The sequence below is a fragment of the Oncorhynchus nerka genome, linkage group LG9b, assembly GCF_034236695.1.
Source record: "Oncorhynchus nerka isolate Pitt River linkage group LG9b, Oner_Uvic_2.0, whole genome shotgun sequence".
Classification (NCBI taxonomy): domain Eukaryota; kingdom Metazoa; phylum Chordata; class Actinopteri; order Salmoniformes; family Salmonidae; genus Oncorhynchus; species Oncorhynchus nerka.
Window position 1 is genome coordinate 2,012,791 of NC_088424.1, and position 26,360 is coordinate 2,039,150.

Below are 26,360 nucleotides of genomic sequence, written 5' to 3' on the forward strand. Positions count from 1 at the left end.
GGAGCAATCAACATGTTCATAGATTACTTTTCTACTGAGGCTAAGGTTGGTTTGAGAAATGAATATAAATAAATGAGCGATTCAGACAGTGAGGGTGCATTTATTTGCAATTGGAGCTGCTCCTTTACCCACAGAGGAGAGGTTGTGATTTGAATGGTGTATCAGATATATAATATTTGTGTTGGATGAATAGCAAATATGAGAGTTCTCTGATTATAATTGGCAGATAAGGTTTATGACGGTGCTTCATAGTCTTTGTCCTGGTGGGCCATCTACACTTCCCTATGTATTTATTTGGACAGTGAAGCTAAACATTTTATTTAGCTCTATAGTCAAGCATTTTGGATTTGAGATCAAGGGCGCTATTTTAACAAACCTAACCGAATGGTAGATCTAAGCACTGGCTCTATAGGTCCGGAAATATTTTTGCTATTTTCACAGCCGGAATTATAAATGCAGTAGCTGGCAGTGCCGCGAAAGGACTGGGTTTTGATGAATAAACAAGTTGTAGGTCTGATGAAGGCTTGGCCATTCACTGGCCAATTAATGAGCTCCATGGCTTAATACTGAATGTGTTTGTCTCAAGTTCTGTAGGTTATTGACGGTCTTTGTGTTGTCATCAACTCTTATTCGGCTGGGTTAGTGCAACACCCGGATCTTTGGGACGTCCCTACCCTAAACCCTAACCATTTTAAATATCAACTTCAAATGGGGTAAGGACGTCCCAAGGAACCCAGATACTAGGCTTCTGTCAATTGTATTGTTGCCTATGTGCGAGGCAGATTATTTAAAAAATCTGCAGTTGATATGCCATTAGAGGGAGGACTGAATAGTTTGGAGGAGCCTTTGGTAATCGGACAAGGGGTGCTCTTTGAAAACGGGGACGGATAGCAGTTATGTGAATTGTGAATAATGAAAACGCATGAATGCAAAAACCTCAAATATTTCAAGGCACTCTAAGTAGACCATTTAAAAATGCCTTTATTCATAGGCTACTTGGCTAATGGCCAGGGTAAAAATAAGCACCTTATGCGATACTACTAAACCAGCCTTGATTAAGGGGAGGGTAGGCTATGTTTGGTTTTTAATCAAATTAAACGGAATGGGGGGGGACCAATACATTTCTAAATATGAGATTCAATGACATAGAAGGCACATCTCTCTTCCATGGGCACTGTGCGTCATGGCAGGATAGGCTGTGCTTCCGCTCTCAAAATCCATGCCATTACCTTACCGCAAGTGAGCTGATGATACAGGTAAATTGCCGAACCTGGCGTTAAGGGCTGGAAAATACCAGTGTGTCAGTTTTTACATTACGAAATTGCAAACTAACTTCCGTTTCACACCTGCGCCTCCTTAGCGCCAGCCAAAAATAGAGCCCCAAATGTTTTATAAGGCGACAGTACAGAAGGTGAATGGTGAATAATGTAGTGTCATAATGTATTGTGTCATTTTGAAGTGACTTTTATTGTAAATAAGAATTTAAATGTTTCAGATAGTCCTGAATTAATCGGGAATAATGATGAGTGAGAAAGTTAGACGCATAAATATCATACCCCCCAAGAAATGCCATCCTCTAGTGTTATTTGTAATGGTGAGAGGTTAGCATGTTCTTTGTGCATCTGTAACTTTCTCACTCATTATTAACAATCCATTCATGTTTATCCGTAACCATAGTAGCATCCACATTAATGTATAAGTGTTTAGAAACATATTACATTCTTATTTACAATAAAGGGGACTCCAAAATGACACCATACGTTATTTAGCATTTATTTATATTGGGCACATCCGAAACACAACCAAAACAAACTGCAAATGCATCCAACAAGTTTGTAGAGTCACAAGCTTGATGTAGATATTGCTTGCTACTGTAGGAACATGGCAGAAAATAGTTGACTAAATGTAATACACCAAGTGAATTTGTCCAAATACTTAAGGCACCTTCAAATAGAGCACCACAGTGGTGGTGTCATAATTCCCATAAAACCTAGTGGTCAAACAAGGAAATGGTTCCAATCGTTTTTCCATCATTCATTTTTCCCCATTGTGAATTTTAGAAACACTTCAAATTAGAAACGAATTAGCATTTCATTTTGGAGGGGTAAATACAAGCGAATATATTGATAAAAGTGACCCTGTCCTAGAGAGATTTACACGGTTATCAAAACGTCCCACCAGGCCTACACAAAACACAGCCCTTATTTGAAGTGTTTTTAAAATCCTCTATGGGAAAAATGAATGGTGGAAAAAAAATTGCAATTATTTCCTTGTTTGACTGCTAGGTTTTATGGGCATTATGATTCATACCATGGCACTCTATGGGGGGACTAGACTCAGTGCATTAATTTCTAAATGTTAAAACAGATATGAGAATAACCTCAAATAAAAGGTGACATTCTGCACAAATTATAGAGCCAAATTAAAAGTTTTAGCTTCACTGTTCAAATACATTTGTAGGGGAGTGTATCTGATACGGTGGCTGTAAGGGGCAAAGTAACATTTCTCTAACTTGTATTTGTTGAGGCTTCTTCTTCCAGGTGTGAATCAGATGACTGAGTAATCAGTTCTAAGGTCCTCATGACTGTCGTACATTTGAGATTTGTATCCACATTATTATAAAGCCCTAAACACTCTGTTTACAGTTACTAATACACTGATGTCACAGAGAATAAATAAACTGACATTTCAGGTTTTTCAAATAACTGGCGTTAACATGTCCAGTTGATAGCGGACAATGATACAAATGTTTTCAGATGAAAATTTCCACCACAAATGTGTTAAGTGTGTCTGACAATGTCTACATGACAAGGCAAACAAGTAAAGATAGCTTTGTGGATCGGTTGTCTTGGGAACGAGATGATTCACGTCAGGGAGTTTTGTACCACACATATTTGGAACGGCAAAAAAACATTAGCCCTCATTGCTCAAAGGTTTCACCAGGTAAAAAAAAAGAGATTATGCTGTTTCTGGAGAGAAATCGGTCACCTTAAGCCCCCCCTCCAAGTGACACTGTGACCAGGCTGGCAGAGTCAGAGTGGACAGCCATGGTTAGGGGGAGGGAAGGAGGGGGCACTCTAATCCCCACTGCCCTTTTGGATCAGCAGGCCCATAAATAAAGTAGGACAGAGATAAATATAGTGTGACAGGCAATCAGTAATAAGTTACACATGTCCGCCAAGGACACTGGCCACAGGACAACTGGACTGTGACACACTGCAGCCTCTGAGTGAGGGTGGTTTTCTTAGGGGACGCCACTGAACACTCGCCTCTCCGAGGGGGAAAAACATAGACAAGGTAAGGGACTGTAACCTCTGACCTTTGTGGCAGGTTTACAGGTATTGGCAAAGCATGTGATCAGGTGATGTTATCGCTAGGGAGAGGGGGTCAACTGTCCAGGGGAACACTGTTTACCTATTCCCTGTAAACATTTTGGATCCAGATTGATATGAACCTATTTTGTAATTGAATCCTATTTCATACAACTTTTGAGGTATTTTCTTTTGAAGTTGTATTGTATCTTTGCTGGTAGATGGCAATGATTTTGGCCGTCAAGAGCATTATATGTATAGCTATTTGTTCATTCGCCTCTTAACTGCAATAGCGTCTTTCATTTAGACGTTAAGTACCTAGCACAAAACCAGTCATGGCTGTACAGCGTGTGCCTTACAATCAATAGCTGCCGGGCGCTCTGGAATTATATGTTTCACAGCATTTAGCACATGTCCAGACCCCCAAAATACGTTTTTCTAGCGTACATGTAGCAGGCATAAATTTTTTGGGGGGTCTTACCATGCCTTAGAAGTATTCCATGTTGTCATTATAATGCCAGTCAAAAAATGGTCAGAGGTCAAATATGGGTCAGATTACAGTAATATTGCCAAAAAAAGATCCAGTAAAGCTTCAACACTATACATGTCCTTTGCTCAAAGCAAGCACTTTGCAGATGGACTCACCACCAAGTGACCTCAATATGTCATGCAGTTTTAACTAAATAGTAAAAGGTAGAACTTGTCAGAGGTTTCTACTTATCCAATATCCATTTACAAACCCTCACTCTCAGAGACATTGCATGCCTTGGGCATGGGGCCTAGCCTTGACCCAAAGTGAGAGAACGCTTGCTTTATTTAACTAGGCAAGTCAGTTATGAACAAATTCTTATTTACAATGACGGTCTACAACGACCAAACCCGGACGACGCTGGACCAATTGTGTGCCTCCCTATGGGACTCCCAATCATGGGCGGTTGTGATACAGCCTTGATAGCACTAACCTGTGTGATACTGATGTGTGTTTATTGTTCCATCAGTGTCAAAGGTTATACAGGTTGAGGGGTTATATAAAAAGTGCCATGAAGCTAATGTGGAGCCTGCTGCTGCTGGGCCTGCTGCTGGCTGGGAGCTTTAGCGTGGCTCAGGAGGAAGATGGAGAAGAGGCAAAGGAACCAGCCGAGGATGCAGCTGTAGAAGATGAAGAGGCAGCTGCAGACAATGAAGAGGCGGCGGTGGAGGTGGAAGAGCCTGAGGGTCCTGTGACAGAAGCCGGCATGACTGACGACCGGCAGCCTTGTGCCATGTGGATGGTAGGAGTGCCAGGCACTCCAGGGCACAGTGGGCACCTAGGGAGAGACGGTAGAGACGGGCACGACGGCCCTCGAGGTGAGAAAGGAGATACAGGTAAGAAGACCAACTGTTCTTTGCAGTTGCTACATCATCCAAAGTTCACAGTAAATCTAATCACAGTAACCCGCATGAGGCACAGTCAACGAACACCAGTACAGGCCTCTAAGTTCTCCCCGACTCTGGTGATGTCTTTGTGTGTACAGGTGAACAAGGTGAGAAGGGAGAGCCTGGCGAAAACGGCGACAACGGCGCTCCGGGACCTCGCGGTTTCCCGGGCAACCCCGGTCTGAAGGGGGCACAGGGCGAGAGCGCCCTGTTGTACCATTCCTCCTTCAGCGTGGGCCTGACAGATCCCGTCCCCGCCACCAACGTGCCCATCCGTTTCAATAAATTCTTCCACAACGAGCAGCACCACTACAATGACGTGAGTGGAAAGTTCCATTGCCTCCTCCCCGGGGTCTACTTCTTCACATACCACCTCACAGTCTACACCAAAGATGCTCGGGTGAGCCTGTTCAAGAACGACAAGCCCGTCATGTTCACCTACGACCAGTACCACGAGGGCAACGTGGACCAGGCCTCGGGGGCCCTCATACTGAGGCTGCAGTCTGGGGACGAGGTTTGGCTGCAGATCTACGGAGATGAGGATTTTGGGGGGGTGTATGCTGACAACACCAACGACTCCACCTTCTCCGGGTTTCTTTTGTATCCTGACATGGGAGAGTTGGAGGAAAGGAGACGTCGCTCTGTTGGAGTTAGTAGACACTGAGGTTGTGCAGGACCTGAAGGGTGATATTTCGAGCTGGGTGGGCTGTAGTGAATTTTTCCTGACTGCTCTATATGCATACATTGCCCTCTGACTGGGGACTGTGGGGGAAGGGGTAATAAGTCGCTTCTTAAATTAGTATGTTTTAAAAGAGTGCACCAAATTTTTTAAATGTGTTAGTTCTATGATCTATAACATGTTCCATTTCAATTGTTAGGTGTATTCTAGCATTAGAGACATTTAGTATTCAATGTAATAAGTTGTGCACTAACAAAAAGCGTATTGCCTGGATGGCTTTATGGCAGTGTCACATATTTGGGCAGTGTCTGTGAAATAATAAAATGTGTTATAGTAAATGTAAAATGTCATCAGATATGCTTTCTTTGTCAGATAGCCATTTCACATAGCAGTGGTTTGTAAACAAGATCAGCAAGTGAGTTTTGCTTTGCTGCTACGATAGGGGCGTGGGTAGGTTTGAACAAATGGGTCCAAAATACTTCAGGAGTGTGGCAGGCAGGCCCCCTTTGGACATTTGCTGGCTCCCATTTAGCCAAACAGTCAGTTAGGGTTTGTCAGTAGTATAGCCTACTTATGGTTTGATGACTAGGGCTTTTATCTTTATCATTGGATAAAGTTACATGTGGTGGGATGCAATCCCCAAACTGAATAAATCTGTATTCTAGTAAAAACTTGCTGAAAGAAGTTTCACTGTGCTTGTCTCTATGCCAACATTGAGGCTTAAATAAAAACTGGAGATCAGTGCAAATTGTTGTAATGTGAGCAGTGGCTTCTAGATGTGACTCAGGGAACCCACCTCCAGAGCCAATGGGTGACCTCCATGTACATTGCGTCACTTGCTCATGAACCAATTATAACTAAGCTCTTCATTCTGGAGGGTCTATATTGCTAAGACTAAATAGTAATGAAATTGTATCGTGCTGCTCTTGGCCACTGAAATGGGCAGGGAACCACAAGAGACTAGTCAGGGCCACATGAGTACTGTCAATAGTACCAATAGAGTAGACAAGTGCCTTGTTCAGGGACTTGATACAATAAGTGTTTACATGATCGGCATGAGCGTAGCATACGTGTTGGTTTGCTAGTTAAGACACTTATTGGTTGAGAAAAAGACCAAGTCAATGACAGAATGCTGGCCATAACACCTGCCTATGAAGGCCCCATTGGAAAATTAATACCTACCCATCTCCTGTTCAATGTTACGACTCACTTCCTAATGTTGCTAAGGCTCTTGAACAAAATTATGACGATGAGAGACAGAAATGTAAATATGTATTTTATACCTCAACCTTCAAATCATGGTGCTCTAAAAATAGCTCCATACCATAAATAGTAAAAAATAAAACATAAAAAAAATTGCTAGTGAAGAATGTAAATGCTTATGAAAGATAATCTCTGATTCATTTGCTTTAGACACCATCAAATCAATAATAAGGGCCACTATTCATGCATGTATCCAGTGGCTCCACTGATTCACACTGGTCCACTGATTGGATTCATATTTCCTGATTGAAACATAGGTTGAAGATATCTTCAACCTAGATTAAAACCACCCATCAAAATTCAGAGGAATATCACAATGCAAAACTTGATCAGACAGCATGAACAGATAACAATCAGCAGTGAAAGAGAGGTAATGACAGGAAAGTATTCAGTAACCATTGTTGAGAAATATGATAAATGTTAATAAAATGCCTACAAGGGAATCGAGGAGACAAATGTAAAAGACGAGCCACAGAACAGAATGATCATTGCCATTTCCAGCTGTATATTGCCATCTAGTGACGCATGACGGGAGCAACTGAGCATTATGTTTGAATTAGCACAACTGTACTTTTATGTTTGCAGGTTAAGTACGACCAACATTTCTGAATTCATGCAGCAATCATTAAATGACGAGCATGTTTACAACATACAGAAAGAAGAAAGATTCTGCTTTGTCATGGAGGGTTTAAAGGATTGGTTTCTTGTGTGTTATCTTTGGCAGGTTTTGCAGTTGGAGGCAAGATACCATTTTGTTGTGAACCACTCTGGAATAATGCATATGCCTTCTTGCAAACATCAGTATAACGGTGATAAATAAAATGAGAATATCAAGAGATTTGTGGTAGAATAATTTATTTTATTCCAATATACCTTTAAAGAAATAATATACAAAGCTATTTTCGCCCCATCCTCACAAAAACCTCTGGTCCCCCACTATCTGATAAGTGTGTACGTCACTCCTGTTCTACAGACCAACGCTTTGGCCGGTGCCTTCCCAATTTCAGCATGCCACTGATCGATCAGAGGGGTCTTAGGAGAAGGAAGGCGAAGCTAAGTTTGTGGATGTGGAAGAGTGAGACAGCATTGTCATGTGAACGTTTCATTGTAAAATAGTTACTTTATTTAGTGAGGCCTAAAAAAGTTTAACTTCGGTAAAACAAAATGTTGCAAACGTTAACTACGGAATCCATTTAACTACTGCTGTACTGGCTTAGCTAGTATAGTCAAGACAAAGGTGAGTCCCATGAAAAAATGATCCCATCTTGTTCACAAGGACAAAATGAATAATGTGCAATAATTTAGGTTTACATAACCACATAAAACTAAAGACCCTTTCACAATTTCTTAAGAAACTGCACATGATAAGGAATGAATTATTCTGCAGACTGAAGCTAGACAAAACAGACAAGCTTACAAAACATCAAAGTTCAGGAGAAACTGGGAAAATAATCAAGTACAGATCAAATGTGGGTATAGATGCAGGTGCGCGTAGGAGGATATTCAGAGGGTGTGGAGGATGAGAATGTTGCCCTTTATTGTAGGATTCTGTTGAGGGTTTAGTGATATGGACTGGGAGGTTACCGGGAGGTTACTCCATGGGGCAGCATGTTCTGAGAAGTCACCTGGCCCAACGTTAGAGGGGGTCATAGTCATGTTGGGGTGGGAAGTTAGGAAGTCTACAGACTATTTCCATCCAGCAGGAAAGTGGGGAGAGAGCATGGATAGACAGACAACTTCCATCAAGCAGCTATGCATCTTTGTCAGATCACATTAAAAAAAGTACTCCGCTAATAATGAACCCATGATCCTGGGACTGCTAAATTCATGATTCCTAACTATATGAGTCTGGAAGGAATCAAAGTTGGCTCATTCAAGAATCTTCTTTGCACTCCTTCAAGTCTATGCTTTAGACGTGTTCATGAATCAGTTGATTCATACATCTCAAGCCAATCTGAGTTCACGCTAGAAACTTCAGTTAATGCATTATGCATAATGTATGCATCCCCAACCAAAACGGGCTATTCCAGAGGAAAAGCCAGATATTCTCAGTTTCTCCAGTGCAACAAACAGTCCACGATTCCAAAAGGCTCAGGTAAGAAAAAGTTATGACCTGTAGGTTCCTCAGAATCGACCGGTTTGCGTGTCCATGAAATGCTCAACTAGGCTTCGTATTCTTTCAGCCTGCAATTTCATGGAAAATTTAAATCTTGGACGCCTAATAAAATCTACACTTTCAGGGGCTTCGGCAATGATACGCTTCATTGCTTGGCCCATGATGTCTTCAACAGGCCCAGACTCTTTTCCGTATTCCTCATTTGCCCTTTGGTTCATGACGTTTCAGAAGTGTTCAGACCAGGGCACAGAGGACCTCATTGAGGGTTTCGACTGCAGTCTTAAGCAGTTCACCGTCCTTCGTCTCCCACACAGGTTCTCAGACCATGTAAGAGTTCTGGTTCTTTAGCTTGTCCAGTTCTTTGCTCTGCTGTCTAAGGAACAGTATTCTGGGAGAAAGAAAAGGACAGTTTTAAGAAAATAAGCAATTTATCATGTGACATATAAACACAATCACTACACAAGACAATTATGATGTGTGTGCTCGCTTGTCCTGTTCTCACCTCTGTTCCCTCAGCGTGGCCTGGATCTCACACACTCTGACTAATGATCTGAGGTTTTTGAGTTCAGTGCAGATCTCAGACATGTAGAGACTGCCCATGTTGTAGGCATCTTCCCGTAACCGTGCTGCCTGAAAGAGAAAGGCGGAGCTGGTTGAGAGAGTGCACCAAAACACAAATGAACCTTTAGCATGGAGAGCAAATATCAGAAAGTAAAAAATAAGCTTCTTCAGAAGGAAATCCCCAATCAGAAATGTGTTTCAGTACCGGTTAGTCAGACTACCGAAAAGCCTACACTCACTATGTATAGGGTCGTAGGCCTGCCTATTGGTTCCATAACCTGCTATCAATGTGTGCAAAATAAGTGAAAGCAAGTGAACCTTTGTCGTCTGAGTACCCTAAGGCAGGCAGCTTATCTGCTGCTTCTGACTAGCCAGCCCCAGCATTTTATGGTAGTTCAGCTCTTTGTAGTTGAAGTGATGGCTAAATACACTGCTCAAAAAAATAAAGGGAACACTAAAATAACATCCTAGATCTGAATGAAATATTCTTATTAAATACTTTTTTCTTTACATAGTTGAATGTGCTGACAACAAAAATCACAAAAATTATCAATGGAAATCAAATTTATCAACCCATGGAGGTCTGGATTTGGAGTCACACTCAAAATTAAAGTGGAAAACCACACTACAGGCTGATCCAACTTTGATGTAATGTCCTTAAAACATGTCAAAATGAGGCTCAGTAGTGTGTGTGGCCTCCACGTGCCTGTATGACCTCCCTGTATGACCTCCCTACAACGCCTGGAAATGCTCCTGATGAGGTGGCGGATGGTCTCCTGAGGAATCTCCTCCCAGACCTGGACTAAAGCATCTGCCAACTCCTGGACAGTCTGTGGTGCAACGTGGCGTTGGTGGATGGAGCGAGACATGATGTCCCAGATGTGCTCAATTGGATTCAGGTCTGGGGAACGGGCGGGCCAGTCCATAGCATCAATGCCTTCCTCTTGCAGGAACTGCTGACACACTCCAGCCACATGAGGTCTAGCATTGTCTTGCATTAGGAGGAACCCAGGGCCAACCGCACCAGCATATGGTCTCACAAGGGGTCTGAGGATCTCATCTCGGTACCTAATGGCAGTCAGGCTACCTCTGGCGAGCACATGTAGGGCTGTGCGGCCCCCCAAAGAAATGCCACCCCACACCATGACTGACCCACCGCCAAACCGGTCATGCTGGATGATGTTGCAGGCAGCAGAACGTTCTCCACGGCGTCTCCAGACTCTGTCACATGTGCTCAGTGTGAACCTGCTTTCATCGGTGAAGAGCACAGGGCGCCAGTGGCGAATTTGCCAATCTTGGTGTTCTCTGGCAAATGCCAAACGTCCTGCACGGTGTTGGGCTGTATAAGCACAACCCCCACCTGTGGATGTCGGGCCCTCATACCACCCTCATGGAGTCTGTTTCTGACCGTTTGAGCAGACACATCCACATTTGTGGCCTGCTGGAGGTCATTTTGCAGGGCTCTGGCAGTGCTCCTACTCCTCCTCCTTGCACAAAGGTGGAGGTAGCGGTCCTGCAGCTGGGTTGTTGCCCTCCTACGGCCTCCTCCACATCGCCTGATGTACTGGCCTGTCTCCTGGTAGCGCCTCCATGCTCTGGACACTACGCTGACAGACACAGCAAACCTTCTTGCCACAGCTCGCATTGATGTGCCATCCTGGATGAGCTATACTACCTGAGCCACTTGTGTGGGTTGTATGCTACCACTAGAGTGAAAGCACCGCCAGCATTCAAAAGTGACCAAAAAAATCTGCCAGGAAGCATAGGAACTGAGAAGTGGTCTGTGGTTATCACCTGCAGAACCACTCCTTTATTGGGGGTGTTTTGCTAATTGCCTATAATTTCCACCAGTTGTCTATTCCATTTGCACAACAGCATGTGACATTTATTGTCAATCAGTGTTGCTTCCTAAGTGGACAGTTTGATTTCACAGAAGTGTGATTGACTTGGAGTTCATTGTGTTTAAGTCTTCCCTTTTTTTTGAGCAGTGTATATACTATAACGTCCCTTTTCTATCCATCAGGTCTCCATGAGCAGGTGTAACTGAAATGGTTCATCATTGAAAAGCGAGAGTTTGGCTTTTTTGTATTCAATCAACTCCAAATAGGAAATTACCTGAGTATAGCTACTGCCATCTATAGTTGAAGTCGGAAGTTTACATACACCTTAGCTAAATACATTTAAACTCAGTTTCACAATTCCTGACATTTTAATCCCAGTAAAAAGTCCCTGTTTTAGGTCAGTTAGGATCACCACTTTATTTTAAGAATGTGAAATGTCAGAATAATAGTAGAGAGAATGATTTACTTTAGCTTTTATTGCTTTCATCACATTCCCAGTGGGTCAGAAGTTTACATACAATCAATTAGTATTTGGTAGCATTGCCTTTAAATTGTTTAACTTGGATCAAATGTTTCGGGTAACCTTAAACAAGCTTCCCAGAATAAGGTGGGTGAATGTTGGCCCATTCTTCCTGGCAGAGCTGGTGCAACTGAGGCAGGTTTGTGTATGCCTCCCTCTTCGCACACGCTTTTTCAGTTCTGCCCACACATTTTCTATGGGATTGAGGTCAGGGCTTTGTGATGGCCACTCCAATACCTTGACTTTGTTGTCCTTAAGCCATTTTGCCACAACTTTGGAAGTATGCTTGGGGCCATTGTCCATTTGGAAGACCCATTTGTGACCAACTTCCTGACTGATGTCTTGAGATGTTGCTTCAATATATCCACATAATTTTCCTACCTCATGAAGCCATCTATTTTGTGAAGTGCACCAGTTCCTCCTGCAGAAAAGCACCCTCACAACATGATGCTGCCACACCCGTGCTTCACAGTTGGGATGGTGTTCTTTGGCTTGATAGCCTCCAAACATATGGCCAAACAGTTCTATTTTTGTTTCATCAGACCAGAGGACATTTCTCCAAAAAGTAAGATCTTTGTCCCATATGCAGTTATATATTTTGGCAAACCGTAGTCTTTTTTTTAATGGCGGTTTTGGAGCAGTGGCTTCTTCCTTGCTGAGTGGCCTTTCAGGTTATCACTGTGGATATAGATACTTTTGTACCCGTTTCCTCCAGCATCTTCACAAGGTCATTTGCTGTTGTTCTGGGATTGATATGCACTTTACGCACCAAAGTACATTCATCTCTAGGAGACAGAACGAGTCTTCTTCCTGAGCGGAATGACGGCTGTGTGGTCCTATGGTGTTTATACTTGTGTACTATTGTTTGTACAGATGAATGTGGTACCTTCAGGCATTTGGAAATTGCTCCCAAGGATGAACCAGACTTGTGGAAGTCTACAATTTTTCTGAGGTCTTGGCAGAATTCTTTGATTTTCCCATGATGTCAAGCAAAGAGGCACTGAGTTCAAAGGTAGCCCTTGAAATACATCCACAGGTACACCGCCAATTGACTCAAATTATGTCAATTAGCCTATCAGAAGCTTCTAAAGCCATGACACCATTTTCTGGAATTTTCCAAGCTGTTTAAAGGCAGTCAACTTAGTGTATGTAAACTTCTGACCCACTGGAATTGTGATAGTGAATTATGAAATAATCTGTCTGTAAACTATTGTTGGGAAAATGACTTATGTCATGCACAAAGTAGACGTCCTAACCAACTTGCCAAAACTATAGTTTGTTAACAAGACATTTGTGGAGTGGTTGAAAATGATGAGTGGTTTTAATGACTCCACCTTAAGTGTATGTAAACTTCCGACTTCAACTGTAGGTACGAAATGTGATTGTATGGTAGTGCTATTTAAAACTGCCGTTACGTAATAATATATACACAACTCAATGACATGCATATATCCTACTAACATCAATGCATGACTACTAAATTGCTATCACAAATCTTAATTTAACAACTAACATGACCTTCTGTGTATTCCCGTTATATCCACACAGTATGGTATTATTTTCATGATGAATATTGAACCCATTAAAATCGTAGTCATACAGTTGACAGATATTAACATACAAACTACTAACTCTGTGTTCTCATATGTTGATCATCCCGTTATCGCACTTAACAGTGGAGCTCCTACCTGCTTCTCGATGTGCTCGGCGGGCCAGTTCTGGACGTGCCTGATGAGGTTTTCATCAAAGTGAGAGGCCAGCGAGGGAGTGAAGGAGCCGGGAGTGCTGGACTGGGCTGAGGCGACGTTGAGAACCGAATGGCCGCCGGTGGCGTTGCCGTTAGGTCCTGATGGCGGACTCCCCTGACTGCTGGACAAGAGAGAAAGCAGAGTCGTTATAAGGAGAGTAAGGCTCCATCCAGAAACAACCTCCAGTCTACCACCTACACACTTGTGTTGATTGGAAAGGTTTGGATAGGTGGCTACTACAAAAGCACTTTCATACATTCAATCCTTCCAGATATACACAAGTGCCTCTCCATTTCTAACTACCTCCGCTGTCGGAGAGTTCGGGGGTCCTCTGGATGTTTCTCTGCTGAAGCCTGTTGAGAAACTGGTCCTGGTTTCACTGGGGTAACCTACAGAGGCACAGAGGGGAGAGGGAGGGATGGAGAGAGTAAGCCATTAAAAAGGGAGTGTGTAAGATAAGGAAACAATTAAAACAATTAAAGCAAGAAACAGGGAAGGAGAGAAGAGAGCAGAGGTGAATGGAGATAAAAGAATGGTGACGTGGGGAGAAAGAAACAGATCACAGGGTTGAAATGGAGAAAAAATAAAATAAAATACACCCCCAATCATAATATTATTTGACAAGTTTAGAATTTCCACGGAGGTGCTGACCTTTGGTTGGGAGGAGGCAGGAGGCATGCTGAGTGGGGGTTTCTGGTTATGGAGGTTGGTCTGGGGCGTGCCATTCCTGGGTGACACATATGAGCGGGGTGAGGAGGTGTCCGACATTAGCGATATGGGTGACTGACCCGCCTGCTGGGCCGCTATTGGTTCATGTCCAGGAGGGGAATAGGACAAAGGAGGAAATATTTTTAATGATAGCAACCTTAATCTCACATACAAAGGTTATTACTATACGGAACAAAAATATAAACGCAACATGCAACAATTTCAAAGATTTTACAGTTCATATAAGGAAATAATTTAATTTCAATAAAAGCTATGGACTTCACATGAGTGGGCAGGGCAGGGGTGCCCACTCAATTTGTAGGATATTTTATTTCTGATCATGAAACATGAGACCAACACTTTACATGTTGCGTTTATATTTTTGTTCAGTATATAAATTATAAATATGCCTATAAGGACCATCATTTTAAAGGTTTTATTTTTCTTATGCATCCAAAACTTTGTGAAACTCAGTGGCTATTGTTGCTTTGAGGACTACCCTGGTTAAATACGCCAATAGCAACATTTTCTAGATTATTCAACAGAAAACCAAATCAGATGTTGCCCTGAACTGAAGGACGCCCATACACCTTCTTGAGAGATAACTAACATTTCCAGTTACAGATTTTAACAATAACCGCTTCCATGAAAACATTTAATAGGAAAATGCTTACAATGTATTTCTTTCTGAATAACATGTCAGAGTGCAATGTAAGCACAGCTCTATTTACCAACCACAAGACACTGAAAAATCTGTAAAACCAGTCTAGCTAACAAAAAAGGCATCAAAAAGATCACCAGAAAGGTGACATAAGAGCGGTCATACCTTGGTTGGAGGATTGTTGAGCAGCTTGGGAAAGCAGAGAAGTGATGTTGAAAGCAGACGGTCCAGCAGTGAGGAGTTTATGAAGCATAGACTGCAAGGAAGCTTGGGTGACAGCAGCCGCGAGGACTGGAGGAGGGAAAAAACACAGGACAATGAGAAAAATACAGATACGTACACACACGCAAACAGGCAACAAACTTGTGTATGTATGCATGTATGTAACACATACACAGATGGGTCCCATACACATACATTAACAAAGAGCAAGAGAGGAGAGGGGTTGTTGAGTGACACAGTGAAAAGGAGGTGAGCAGACATGATATAGGCTATACAAAACTGTCATTGAATGGGTGGTTTAATTGGAGGATTTTACATTTACAACCCAGTTGGTAGGCAAGAATCCCTTTTCTCAGGATCACTCATCCACAACAATAGAACCCACCAACCCTTCGCCTCGATTAAGCTACTCCCTATATCGTGAATTAAGCCGATTCAATATCTGGTCGGAGTAAGAGAAACTAGAAACCAAATGGGATCAGACTGAAGATCAAATCCACATTGGTTTTGTGGTCATATAATAACTCCAGACATCAGAAAATCCAAATGTGTGTTTCACATTTCAGTACAGCGGTGTATATGTGTGTGTGTGTGTGTGGGGGGGGGTGTAACTCCCATTTTTTACAATACTTATGCTCCATGAACATTTACATAGAAAACATGACTTAGATTTGCCCTTTGAGCCCAAAGTCCTATTTTGCGACTTGGGGCTCGTGCCAATTAAGCCTTTTTCAACCGGTGAGCCATTTGAACTCAGGTACGCTAAAGATCAAGCAGGAGAAATGTGGAATTGGCCAACTCACCCTCATTGATCTTGGCCATGTCCATGCTGCCGTTGTTCATCTGCAGAGTGGCTTGCAGCGCTGGGAGGAGCTGCCGCAGGAGGGCGGGGTCTTGGAGCAGGCCCGAGGCCTGGGTTTGGACAGAGGGGGACACCGGGACCGTGGAGGAGGAAGATGAAGGGGTGGGGTTAGAGCCAGAGGCTTGGTTCAGGCCCGGAATGGTGGAGGAAGAGGACTGAGAAGGTGCAGAGTTGGAGGACTTGTCCCCTGAAGTGCTCTCTGTGGGGCAAAAAGAACAACAAGTTAGGACTGCGGACACTGGCTTGACACATAGGATGCACCTCTATAGTTCATAGTGACTTTCTTTCCACCTCAACGTTTTTCACACATTGAAAATCACCATAATGCATAGAGTTGTCAAGTCTTTTCAGATCAGTGCAGAGGAAGGAGAGTACACAAGGAAAATAAGTCACTTCTCACTATTGACACATTGGCCATATTGTAAGACTGTAGATGATTTCATATACAAGTATAGTCATAATATCACAACAAAAAAGGTACTATTTAAATAGGCAGGCAAGTCAAAATCCAGATGTTACTGCTGCATCTGAAACCTAGACTACACCTCCCATACGCTCTACCTCTGTAGTTTTTATACTCACTTGTGGTGGCTGTGTCGACAGACTCTCGTCTGTAGTCCCGGTCTTTGGGGAAAGTGTTGGACTCCCTCTTAGATGGGTCTTTCTGCCTCTGCTCTCTGGACACAATGAAACACAAACGCAAGGTCACTGTCAGGTTTAAGTTAAATTAAGCAGAGTGTAATTGCTGGTTGAATACAGATTGGGAATGTAATTTCATGTTCAGACTTCTGTCAGAATGTGTAATCTACCAATCTCCGTTTTGGGACATTTTAGCATGCTATATATAGTAGGGCCCAAAAACTCAGTTTTATTCGTTGCCCGTTTTCAGGTTTTCGCTCCCAAAATCACTTTAATAGAAAAACAAAATCCAAGTCCACAACAATGCTTAAACCACATCAGGAGACCACTTTTGAGATCTGGAAAAACCCTTTAAATAAAGTTTGCAGAGACTTAGGTTAGCGGTGTTTCTGTAGCACACATGTGATTGCATAGTTTGCAAAACAAATTACCACTGGATTGATTACAATAATCATGATATCATTCTGCCAGGTAGGCATACGATACTTTGTAGTGAAAATTTACTTGAAAAGGTTTTTGAGAAAGCCTTTCCATCGTTGACCGTTCTCATTAGCATCATCGCTAACGGCTAGGCATACACAAAGTAGACAGATGCCCGCACAAATACAGGGGAATTCCCACGTTGCTCTACAGAAGGTTGAAAGAAAATACTAATAACTGATGCATTTTTGATTATTGTCTTGTGAAAATGTTGGGCAAATTGAATACATTTAATATTGTTGAATTCCGTTTTAATGTCTGGATTCAGAGATTCCATCTGCGTTTTCCGCATCAGGGATGTTATAGGGCCCTACAATAATTCAATCAATGAAATTAGGCTCATTAATATGTTAGAATGGGCAGTCGGACTACGGCAGCCACGCAGCTATGGATTCTGTATTGAGTTTTAGGTAGAAATGGAAGAGTTGAGGGAAAAGAGGAGAAGAGTATGGCGCTTAGGAGTGACACTTTTTCCATGATTCAAGGCCTTACCTCTCCAGCCAGTCTTTGGGCTTCTCCCATTGAGAGACCTCAGTCCTGCAGTTGTAGTAGTACTTCTTGCCAGAGGAGCTGATGTGCTCGGACCAGTCGTCTGCAGGCTCATGAGGCTGAGGGAAGAAGGCACGACAAATAGGTTAACTAACACTCTAGGGTAGGTTTTGCAGAGTGCAAACAAAGTTTGAATCCGCATGTGGGGAAATAGTACTACTGTACTCCCTAGCACTTTTCCAATTGTTTTTATTTTATTGATGAAACTGAGGAGAGGGGTGTCAGGCAGTGGGAATGTTAGTTTTTTTTGCAGTAAGGATCTAACGTGCATGCAATGGAATAAAATCAGTGTTCATTGTTTGCAGTAACTTCATTGTTGTTGTAATATCCCAAACGGACATGGCAGTATCACCAACTAAGGATTCTAGCTTTAAGATCAAGTAGGCCTACATTTGGGGATGTGATCAGCACTACATGGAAAATCAGGGGAAAGGCTGGATGCTAGTGATCAGATTCACATGTAAAATCCTGTGTGGGGATCCTTGCTTAAAGTATTGGGCCTAACCGATTCAAATGTAAGAAACAATGTGGTTTATCTGGAAAACACATTTTAGTCTAATTTGGAGAATGGTCAATACATTTTTCTTTTACAACATACAAAAAGCAATGTTAGAAGGCATCAAGTAAATGCAATACAATAAATAAATACAGGATATGAGCATATAGGCCTAGACTTTGCACTGTTGTTAAGAGCAAGTTACCTAAACCTGCACACTATTTAGGCTAGTCTGCCTCTGTCAAATGTGTTTGTCGGGGTGTATGCCTATATGCTGAAACTCTGCTTATCCCCGTTACACTGCCTTTCCTGTCTACACAGAGAACATACTCAACAAGGCTAGCAGTAATACTTGGCTAGTGGGCCAGGCTCCGAGGCATTCATTTAGGTCATTTACAGGTGTTTTCTTGACAGTGTTGAAAGACTTGAAATGCATGCGGAGCTAACCCTTCGGTTCGAGGGGCTGATATCTCGATGCAAAAGTAAATCTACCCCATTGTTTCTCTGCAGAAGTGTATGTCTGTATGTATGTATGTATGTATGTGGTGAACTGTGGAAAGAATCTCCTCTTGAAAGACTGATTATCATCACCATCAACATCTTGATGGAGATGAACACCAGAGAACAACCAACCAAAATCTCATTGTTTGATTAGATTTTTTCATTTGATTTGATTTTACATAGACATTTGAATGTGTAGTCCAGTTGCATGTGACAAATGACCTCAATTGTCTCTGTCTTCCGGACAGAGCCAATTGAGGTCATTTGTCAAACGAAACTGGACAAACATTCAAATGTCTACGTCAAATCAAATTTTATTTGTGACTTTGTAAACAGGTGTAGACTAACAGTGAAATGCCTACATATGGGCCTTTTTTTTCATTTATTTTTTTACCTTTATTTAACCAGGCAAGTCAGTTAAGAACAAATTCTTATAATGTGGGCCCTTCCCAACAATGCAGAGAGAGAAAAACTAGAAAGATAACAAGGAATAAATACACAATGAGTTACAATAACTTGTCTATATCCATGGGGTACCAGTACATGTGCATACTGGAAGGGGTAAAAATGAATAGGCAACAGGATAGATAATAAGCAGTAGCTCAGCATTTAACACCATATTATATCCAAACTCGCCACTAAGCTCGAGACATTGGGTCTCGACCCCGCCCTGTGCAACTGGGTCCTGGACTTTCTGACGGGACGCCCCCAGGCAGCGAGGGTAAGAAACAGAATAGCCACCCCACTGGGTGCGTTCTCAGCACTCTCCTGTACTCCCTGTTCACGACTGTGTGGCCATGCACACTTCCAACTCAATCATCAAGTTTGCAGACAACGCTACAGTGGTAGGCTTGATTACCAACAACGACGAGAATGCCTACAGGGAGGAGGTGAGGGCCCTCGGAGTGTGGTGTAGGTAAAATAACCTCAGTCAACTTCAACAAAAGGAGATGATCGTGGATTTCAGGAAACAGCAGAGGGAGCACCCCCCTATCCACATCGATGGGACAGCAGTGGAAAATGTGGAAAGTTAAGTTCCTCGGCGTACACATCACGGACAAACTGAATTGGTCCACCCACACAGACAGTGTGGTGAAGGCGGCGCAACAGCACCTCTTCAACCCCAGGAGACTGAAGAAATTTGGCGTGTCACCAAAAACACTCAAACTCTTACAGATACACAATCGAGAGCATCCTGTATCACCGCCTGGTACAGCAACTGCTCCGCCCACAACTGTAAGGCTCTCCAGAGGGTAGTGCGGTCTGCACAACACATCACCGGGGGCAAACTACCTGCCCTCCAGGACACCTACATCACCCGATGTCACAGGAAGGGCAAAAAGATCATCAAGGACAACAACCACCCGAGCCACTGCCTGTTCACCCCGCTATCATCCAGACAGCGAGTTCAGTTCAGGTGCATCAAAACTGGGACCTAGAGACTGAAAAACAGCTTCTATCTCAAGGCCAGCCGACTGTTAAACTGCCATCACTAACATTGAGTGGCTGCTGCCAACATACAGACTCAAATCTCTAGCCACTTTAATAATTTATGTAATAAATGTATCACTAGCCACATCAAACAATGCCACTTTATGTTTACATTCCTTACATTACTCATCTCATATGTATATACTCTACTATATACCATCTACTTCATCTTGCCTATGCCTCATGGCCATCGCTCATCCATATAGTTATATGTACATATTCGTATTAATCTCTTTACACTTGTGTGTATAAGGTAGCTGTTGTGAAATTGTTAGATTACTTGTTAGACATTACTGCACTGTAGGAACTAGAAGCACAAGCATTTTAATACACTCGCATTAACATCTGCTAACCATGTGTATGTGACCAATAAAATGTGATTTGATGTCGAGTCAAAAGAGTTGTAGTGCAAAAAGGGGTGAGGCGTCAATGCAGATAGCCCAGGTAGCTTTTTGGTTAAATATTTAGCAGTGTTATGGCTTGGGGGTAGCTGTTCAGGGTCCTGTTGGTTTCAGACTTGGTGCACTGGTATCGCTTGCCGTGCAGTAGCAGAGAACTCTATGACTTGGGTGGCTGGAGTCTGACAATTTTTAGGGCCTTCCTCTGACACCGCCTGGTATAGAGGTCCTGGGTGGCAGGGTGCTTGGCCCCAGTGATGTACTGGGCCGTCCGCACTATCCTCTGTAGCGCCTTGCTGTCAGATGCCAAGCAGTTGCCATACGAAATGCTGATGCAGCCAGTGAAGATGCTCTCATTAGCGCAGCTATAGAACTTGCCTATGACTTGTATATGAGTTTGTCCTGTGGCTCAGGGGCCCATGATGTATTATTATAGCCATAGCCTGGTGAATGCCTACTTTCAGAAATAATTTGTTCAAGAAGAAAGAAGTCTTACTGTGTCTGACACCTTGCTTTGATTTGAGTGGGAGCTGTGGTTGTGCACATTCTCTTGCGGAGAGCAGCTGGTACCTATAAAATAAACAACATGAGAACACTTATGAGAAATAAAACAGAATTAGCAATGATAGACATGACAAGTGAGGCTACCCATCCATTGAACTAAATATTTGTGCAGTAACATGGAATTTACAGCGGCTATCCATTTTATGAAGTACCCGGCAACTGTATGTCGAAAATGTATACTTTAGTGCACAAGAGAATACTAATATCGCCTAGGTGCATGTCAGTTTTAGCATTCTACAGCGCTTGCTCATTTGGCAAGACAGTAACAAGTTAACTAGCTATAAACTGGTGCCCAGGCTACCATATACTAGCACTTGTGGAACACCAGCTGCATAACTTCTTATATTAATGTTGCATTGATGTCTGTGTATATAGACTTGACCAACAGTTGTGTGTGTATATCTTCAGTCAGGAATTGGGCCTTCAGTGATTTAGACTTCAGTGATTTAAATATTTCCAGTGGTCAATGTCTTGTTGTACGCGACTATCTATGCATGTTTTGAGCAGGTGACGTGTGCAGAAGAAGTCCAAGTGATTTTAATAGCCCAATCAACAGTGTATATATATTTTAAGCAGCAGAACAAGATAACAGATTATTTTAATTTGATGTAGGATCTCGCTAGCCTAGTCCCTGATAAAGCCAACTCCAAAAGTTTGCTTGGCATAACAAAGACCACAGGAATTGGCTAAACAGCACAAACATACCTAGGACCAGGTTAAACACTAATTTGGCTGAACAAACATGCAAGCTTCTCTGTGCACACAGTACTGTTGACAAGCATACAGAGAAGGGAACATCTGCATTTGTGTGTAGCTCGGTTCTCTTTGGGCTTACCACCATCTTTGCCTCGGAGTGTGTGAAATGTTTTTGTTTTGCTGTGCCCGTCGCTGTACTTATTGACCGGACTTTCATCAGAGCGCCGGAGCATTTTGTAGGGCGGTGTAGGATCTGATAACCCATCTCGCATTTTATCGTGACCGTGAAGGGTGGTAGTAGATTGACTCTTTGGCTGGGATTTGTGAGTCTGCAATACAAATAGACTTGTGTTAGTCAACATATCAATAGAAAGCCACCTCTTCTGTTTGATAAACACCTGACATTATACTGTAGGCCTATTTCCCACTCTTGACATTGTGCTGTAATTCTCATTCCTGCCTATGTATGCACAACCGTTTGTAATGTTTTTTTATTATTCCCTAACCTTAACCCAATTATTTTTGCCTGCATTTGTCATTACGGTTCTGTAATTGTTGCACTTTTATACAGCATCTTACGGTGGGTTAATCCTTGTGCAGTATTCAGACTAGCAAGCTATGTAGTTGGCTAGCTAACTTTCGGTATAGGTCGTTATCAATAAAACGCCACAACATGATGAAGAGCGTTCGATTTGGCTGCTGGGGGGGGGGGGGGGGGGCGAGCTCTACAAAAACCGTTGACAGCTACGGTTTTAATATCATCACCTCTTGAAGAGCATAGTCAGGACTACACATTTCCACATTTAGAGTTATATTGCAAGTAACAATGCTTTATTTTAATGGTCAGTAGCTAAACATCAATGCATAATGTATTTTCAAATACGTGAGTGTAGCCTATCCATTTGTCACGTCGCTAGCTAAACAACCGACGTGTCATTTCGCTTGCTTCATCAGCGATTGGAATTTTGGAAAGAGTTTGACATCTGCAACTCCTCATCCTTGTAAAAAGTTGTCAGTCGGACCACTGTCATCACCACCATAGATCAAACAGTATTTGGATATCGCCATCTTGTTTATCCCCTCAAAGCTTGTTAAACTAGACATATTGACGTGATATGTGATTAGCTAGCCAATTTGATGTGGTCCATCATGTCTGTCAGCAATTGTGATTAAACACTCTTTAAAGCAATGTTGAAAATGGGATAGCGTTATCTAACTTCGCTAGGTAACAGAGCTACGTTGGTTGGAGAGAGAAAAAAGTACACTCACGTTACTAGGTCTACTTACCACACTGTTTAGCCAACTGTACGTTTCTACCCGTAGCTTGCACAATAAACATTATCAGCCAACAGTAGGGCCTACATCGGCAAATGCGCCCTTCTGCTGCTTGACAGGCAAAGCGCAAAGGCTTGTCAGGTAGCTATCGTTCACATATATCAAATTAATGGTGGCCAATATGAGATATCGTGAGGCTACCCTCACGTATATCTAAAAGTACATGATCAATTGATATTTGCTGATCGTTTAAAACATGCGGTTACTTGCTGTATAACTTGGATTCGCGCTAAATGGGCGCAATTGATGTGTATGGAATAATCGGAAATGTGTATTTCTGACTACGCTCTTCAAAGGGTTATTACAACCAAATAGTTCATATTTATTTAACAATCCCTTGAAAACGTCATGTAGTTGTCAATGGTTTCAGCGCTCTCCACCTTGTGATGTTTTATTGATAAAGACCTAGCTATAGTTAGCTCTTACTAACGTTAGCCAGATAACGTTACCGATCAGAAGATAATTATCCAGCTATACTAGCTAGCAAATTGGCTATTTAGTTCGTTATATACGATATGGTAATGATACATTCGTTATCCTGCTGGGTATCAAGGCCTGCAATTTCAAGCTCTCCCGTAAAGGTAAACATGGTTAGCGTTGGCTAGCTACGTCACGGGAAAACAGCAGTTAGTTAAGTTAGCTGGCTAGTTAACCATCAGTTGTTTCTAAACAAATTAACGTAGTTCGCTAGTGTAAATAGCTAACGTTAGGATGTAGGCCAACGTATCTTCAGTAACGTAATTTTGCACAAAACTGAGCCATGGCTTGGGAGTTGCAAAGCCAGGCTGAGGCCTGCCTAGCTTACGAGTTAAGTTAGCTAACGTTAGTTAGGTTGCTATTTTAACCAGTTATAGTAGCTAACCAAGTTAGCTAGATAACATACTTGCTAACCAGGCAGCTAGCTAATTAGCCTGTATTCACCATTTACCTGATAGGGTTGGGAATCCCTTCGGTCGTTGCACCTGAAATATAAGAAAATAAAGTTAGCTAAGTTATAGGGCACGCATCTAAAATGTTGATGCAGTCTCTGCTCGCGCTGCAAAATATGCTACAAGTAGCTAGCTAGCGAGAATCGAGTTAGCTGTAAATAGCTAGAAATGCTAGTTGGCAGCATTGTTTTAAAGGAGTGGTGGAGCCGTCAATGAGAAGTGGCAGTAAAATGTATTGTCGTTTACCCATCGCTGAGTCTCGGTTGTTTCCTTGCATGCATTACCATCAATGCCGTGTTGATGTGTGTGTGCGCGCGAGGGGGTGAACTATGGACAACAAAATAGTATTCTCGTCTTTGGTAACTTGATCTTGGCGATGTCTCTGTATTTAGTTCGCCAGCTAGGGACGCTAGCAACTAAATTTTTACAGTGGCTAGCTACGCTATGTTGAAAACGGCCTTTGGTACATTTTTTTGCTCGCCTGAACTGCACAATCTCTCCCGTGCAGTGCAAGGAAACAGACGAAGCAATGCGAACTGCCCCGCCTCCAATGTCTTAGCTATTTCCGGGATACTCCCATGTCGGAAAAGAGTCGCAAATCATAATCTATAAAGGGTTTGCAACGCAGTCTTACAAATAACTTTCTCACCAAGAAAGGTGGACACAGATGAAATACAGTGGTTGAAATAACAACACAGCCCACCTAACTGCTAATGCACATGGCTAAGAAAAGGAGATGATGAAAGCAAGGTTCACAAAAGTAATTATAAAAGTGGTAGGCATATGCACTTTCCCCTACCACAGTAGCCTATTTCGATAGTCTAAAAACACTCTCACAGTGCCCAATGCAACATTCAATTATAAATCAATCACTATCCCTTTCCCCTAGTGTTCTTAGTTCATCCATGGGCTTTGCAAAGCATTGCCCAATCTAATCAAAGTGATAGTTTGTTGAATTTCACAGCACTAGGCTGAGACAAAAGCATCAAATAGACGGTGGCCCTTCTGGGCCAGTAAGAACACTTCCCATATTTTGCAGGGATTGACCCTGATCTGGATAGCCTACCAATCAGGAGCAATGCTGTTTTTTAATGTATCGCTGTCTGTCTAGTATGTCTGTCTGTTCATCTATATAATGGCAAGGAGACATCAGACCATGCCTTTGTTTGGCCTCTGCTTTCCAATGCCTGATCTGGTCCACTCAGATCCAAATGAACCAACCTCGTGATATAGAACTGATGGGGAAACGTGTAGGGCGAGGGGGACATTTGCACCAAAGTTTATTGAACCTTTATGCTTGCCTGGTAAATTTGGGTCAGAGCTCGTGACAGGTCACATGGACCAATACTGTCTGGATCAGACTGGCTCTTACTGCTTTTACTCTATGTTTGTCTCTTATTTTGTTCACGTGTGGATGTTCAAATGGACCCAACATCTCACGTTTTAGAAGGAGAAACGTCCATGGAGTCATTTTCTCTCTGGTGAGTTACCTAATTTGTACTGTGCTGAGCTTGCTGAATTGCATATTGACACCATCACTATTTACATGATTTACTTTATTTTGATCCAATAGTTGTAGAGGATGGTTTGTAAAAAAAATAAACAAACTGTTAGGGATGGAAAAGCCATCTGTTCTTTTCATTAAGAATAAATTCAGCACTTTTGGTCACAAACAGTGTGCAGATTTCCTTAAATTCAACACAGTTTATCTGATTTATCAAGCACAATTTTTAGTTGTTTCCGTTCTCTTTAAAGTATTGAGTCATTTTCCACTCACACAGTACAATATTCATATTTTTATTGTAAACAAAAGTCACAAACTGACTCAGTTGCTTGCTAGTCAACTGCTTAGGAATATAGATCGCAGCCATATACTTGCTTTCACGTATCCCACAGATGCATTTGCTTGATCGGTTTCAGTGTACTTTCAATCTGTGTACATCAATCAATGATGTCACATGAAGGACAGAAAAGCTATGATTCTGTGGTGAGAGAGCATATACTTGTATAATTGGTTGGGAGAACTTACACTTCAATAACATGGCACTAGGTGGAGTGTAGAAAGAATGTGGACTATTGAAAGATTTGGTTTCAATGAGAGTCACAGATCTATAACTCACATTTCTATCTGAAATCAGTCAGGTCTTACACTGAACTACATAATAGATCTTCAAAAAAGGACATGTCAAATCTGCTAAATTTCAAACATTTGACCTATCTTATCCACTTGGTGGCAGTAATACCATATAACAGAACATGTTTTCGGACCATAGTGGTTTCTTTTCTTTTTCTACTCCATTAAAGGCCCAATGCAGCCATTTAAAAAAAAAATCTCAACATCAAATAATTTCTGGGCACCTTACTGTGATTGGTT

General features: G+C 42.3%; 3 protein-coding genes across 6 annotated transcripts in view; 2 read left to right on the forward strand and 1 right to left on the reverse strand.

Annotated features, from left to right (window-relative positions):
• Positions 1–3,163: 3,163 nt before the first annotated feature.
• Positions 3,164–7,477, forward strand: LOC115114095 (adiponectin-like). The gene is made up of 3 exons (XM_029642066.2): positions 3,164–3,297; positions 4,310–4,676; positions 4,826–7,477. The coding sequence occupies exons 2-3, from the start codon at positions 4,352–4,354 to the stop codon at positions 5,389–5,391; spliced, it is 891 nt and encodes a 296-aa protein (XP_029497926.1). The 5' UTR covers positions 3,164–3,297; positions 4,310–4,351; the 3' UTR covers positions 5,392–7,477.
• A 30-nt stretch (positions 7,478–7,507) lies between these two features.
• Positions 7,508–24,544, reverse strand: LOC115114094 (WW domain-containing adapter protein with coiled-coil-like). 2 transcript variants are annotated; one of them, XM_029642065.2, is made up of 13 exons: positions 24,233–24,544; positions 23,986–24,019; positions 21,862–22,051; positions 20,959–21,032; positions 17,520–17,635; positions 16,491–16,585; positions 15,850–16,107; positions 14,990–15,115; positions 14,107–14,258; positions 13,759–13,844; positions 13,396–13,573; positions 9,288–9,415; positions 7,508–9,173 (listed from the first exon to the last, which is right to left on the reverse strand). In XM_029642065.2, the coding sequence occupies exons 1-13, from the start codon at positions 24,271–24,273 to the stop codon at positions 9,104–9,106; spliced, it is 1,548 nt and encodes a 515-aa protein (XP_029497925.1). In that variant the 5' UTR covers positions 24,274–24,544; the 3' UTR covers positions 7,508–9,103. The 2 variants fall into 2 exon arrangements, with proteins under 2 accessions (XP_029497925.1, XP_029497924.1); XM_029642064.2 differs by having other exon boundaries at positions 13,396–13,576; positions 24,233–24,542.
• Positions 24,545–25,325: 781 nt separating this feature from the next.
• Positions 25,326–26,360, forward strand: part of LOC115114096 (MAGUK p55 subfamily member 7-like) — a 63,936-nt gene continuing 62,901 nt past the window's right edge. For 2 of the 3 annotated variants that reach the window (XM_029642070.2, XM_029642071.2), the window contains exon 1: positions 25,326–25,467. The gene's annotated coding sequence lies outside the window, so the exon portion shown is untranslated. The remainder of the gene's footprint in view (positions 25,468–26,360) is intronic. The other variant, XM_029642068.2, reaches the window with a different exon arrangement.

Bases quoted from the DNA above. Each gene is read 5' to 3' on its own strand.
- LOC115114095 (XM_029642066.2), top strand. From the start codon at position 4,352: ATGAAGCTAATGTGGAGCCTGCTGCTGCTGGGCCTGCTGCTGGCTGGG. The intron at 4,677-4,825 runs GTAAGAAGACCA...TTGTGTGTACAG, and splicing joins AGGTGAGAAAGGAGATACAG to GTGAACAAGGTGAGAAGGGA.
- LOC115114094 (XM_029642064.2), bottom strand. From the start codon at position 24,273: ATGGTAATGCATGCAAGGAAACAACCGAGACTCAGCGATGG. The intron at 24,020-24,232 runs GTAAACGACAAT...CTTATATTTCAG, and splicing joins CAACCGAGACTCAGCGATGG to GTGCAACGACCGAAGGGATT. The intron at 17,636-20,958 runs GTAAGACTTCTT...TTCTTCCCTCAG, and splicing joins AAAGCAAGGTGTCAGACACA to CCTCATGAGCCTGCAGACGA.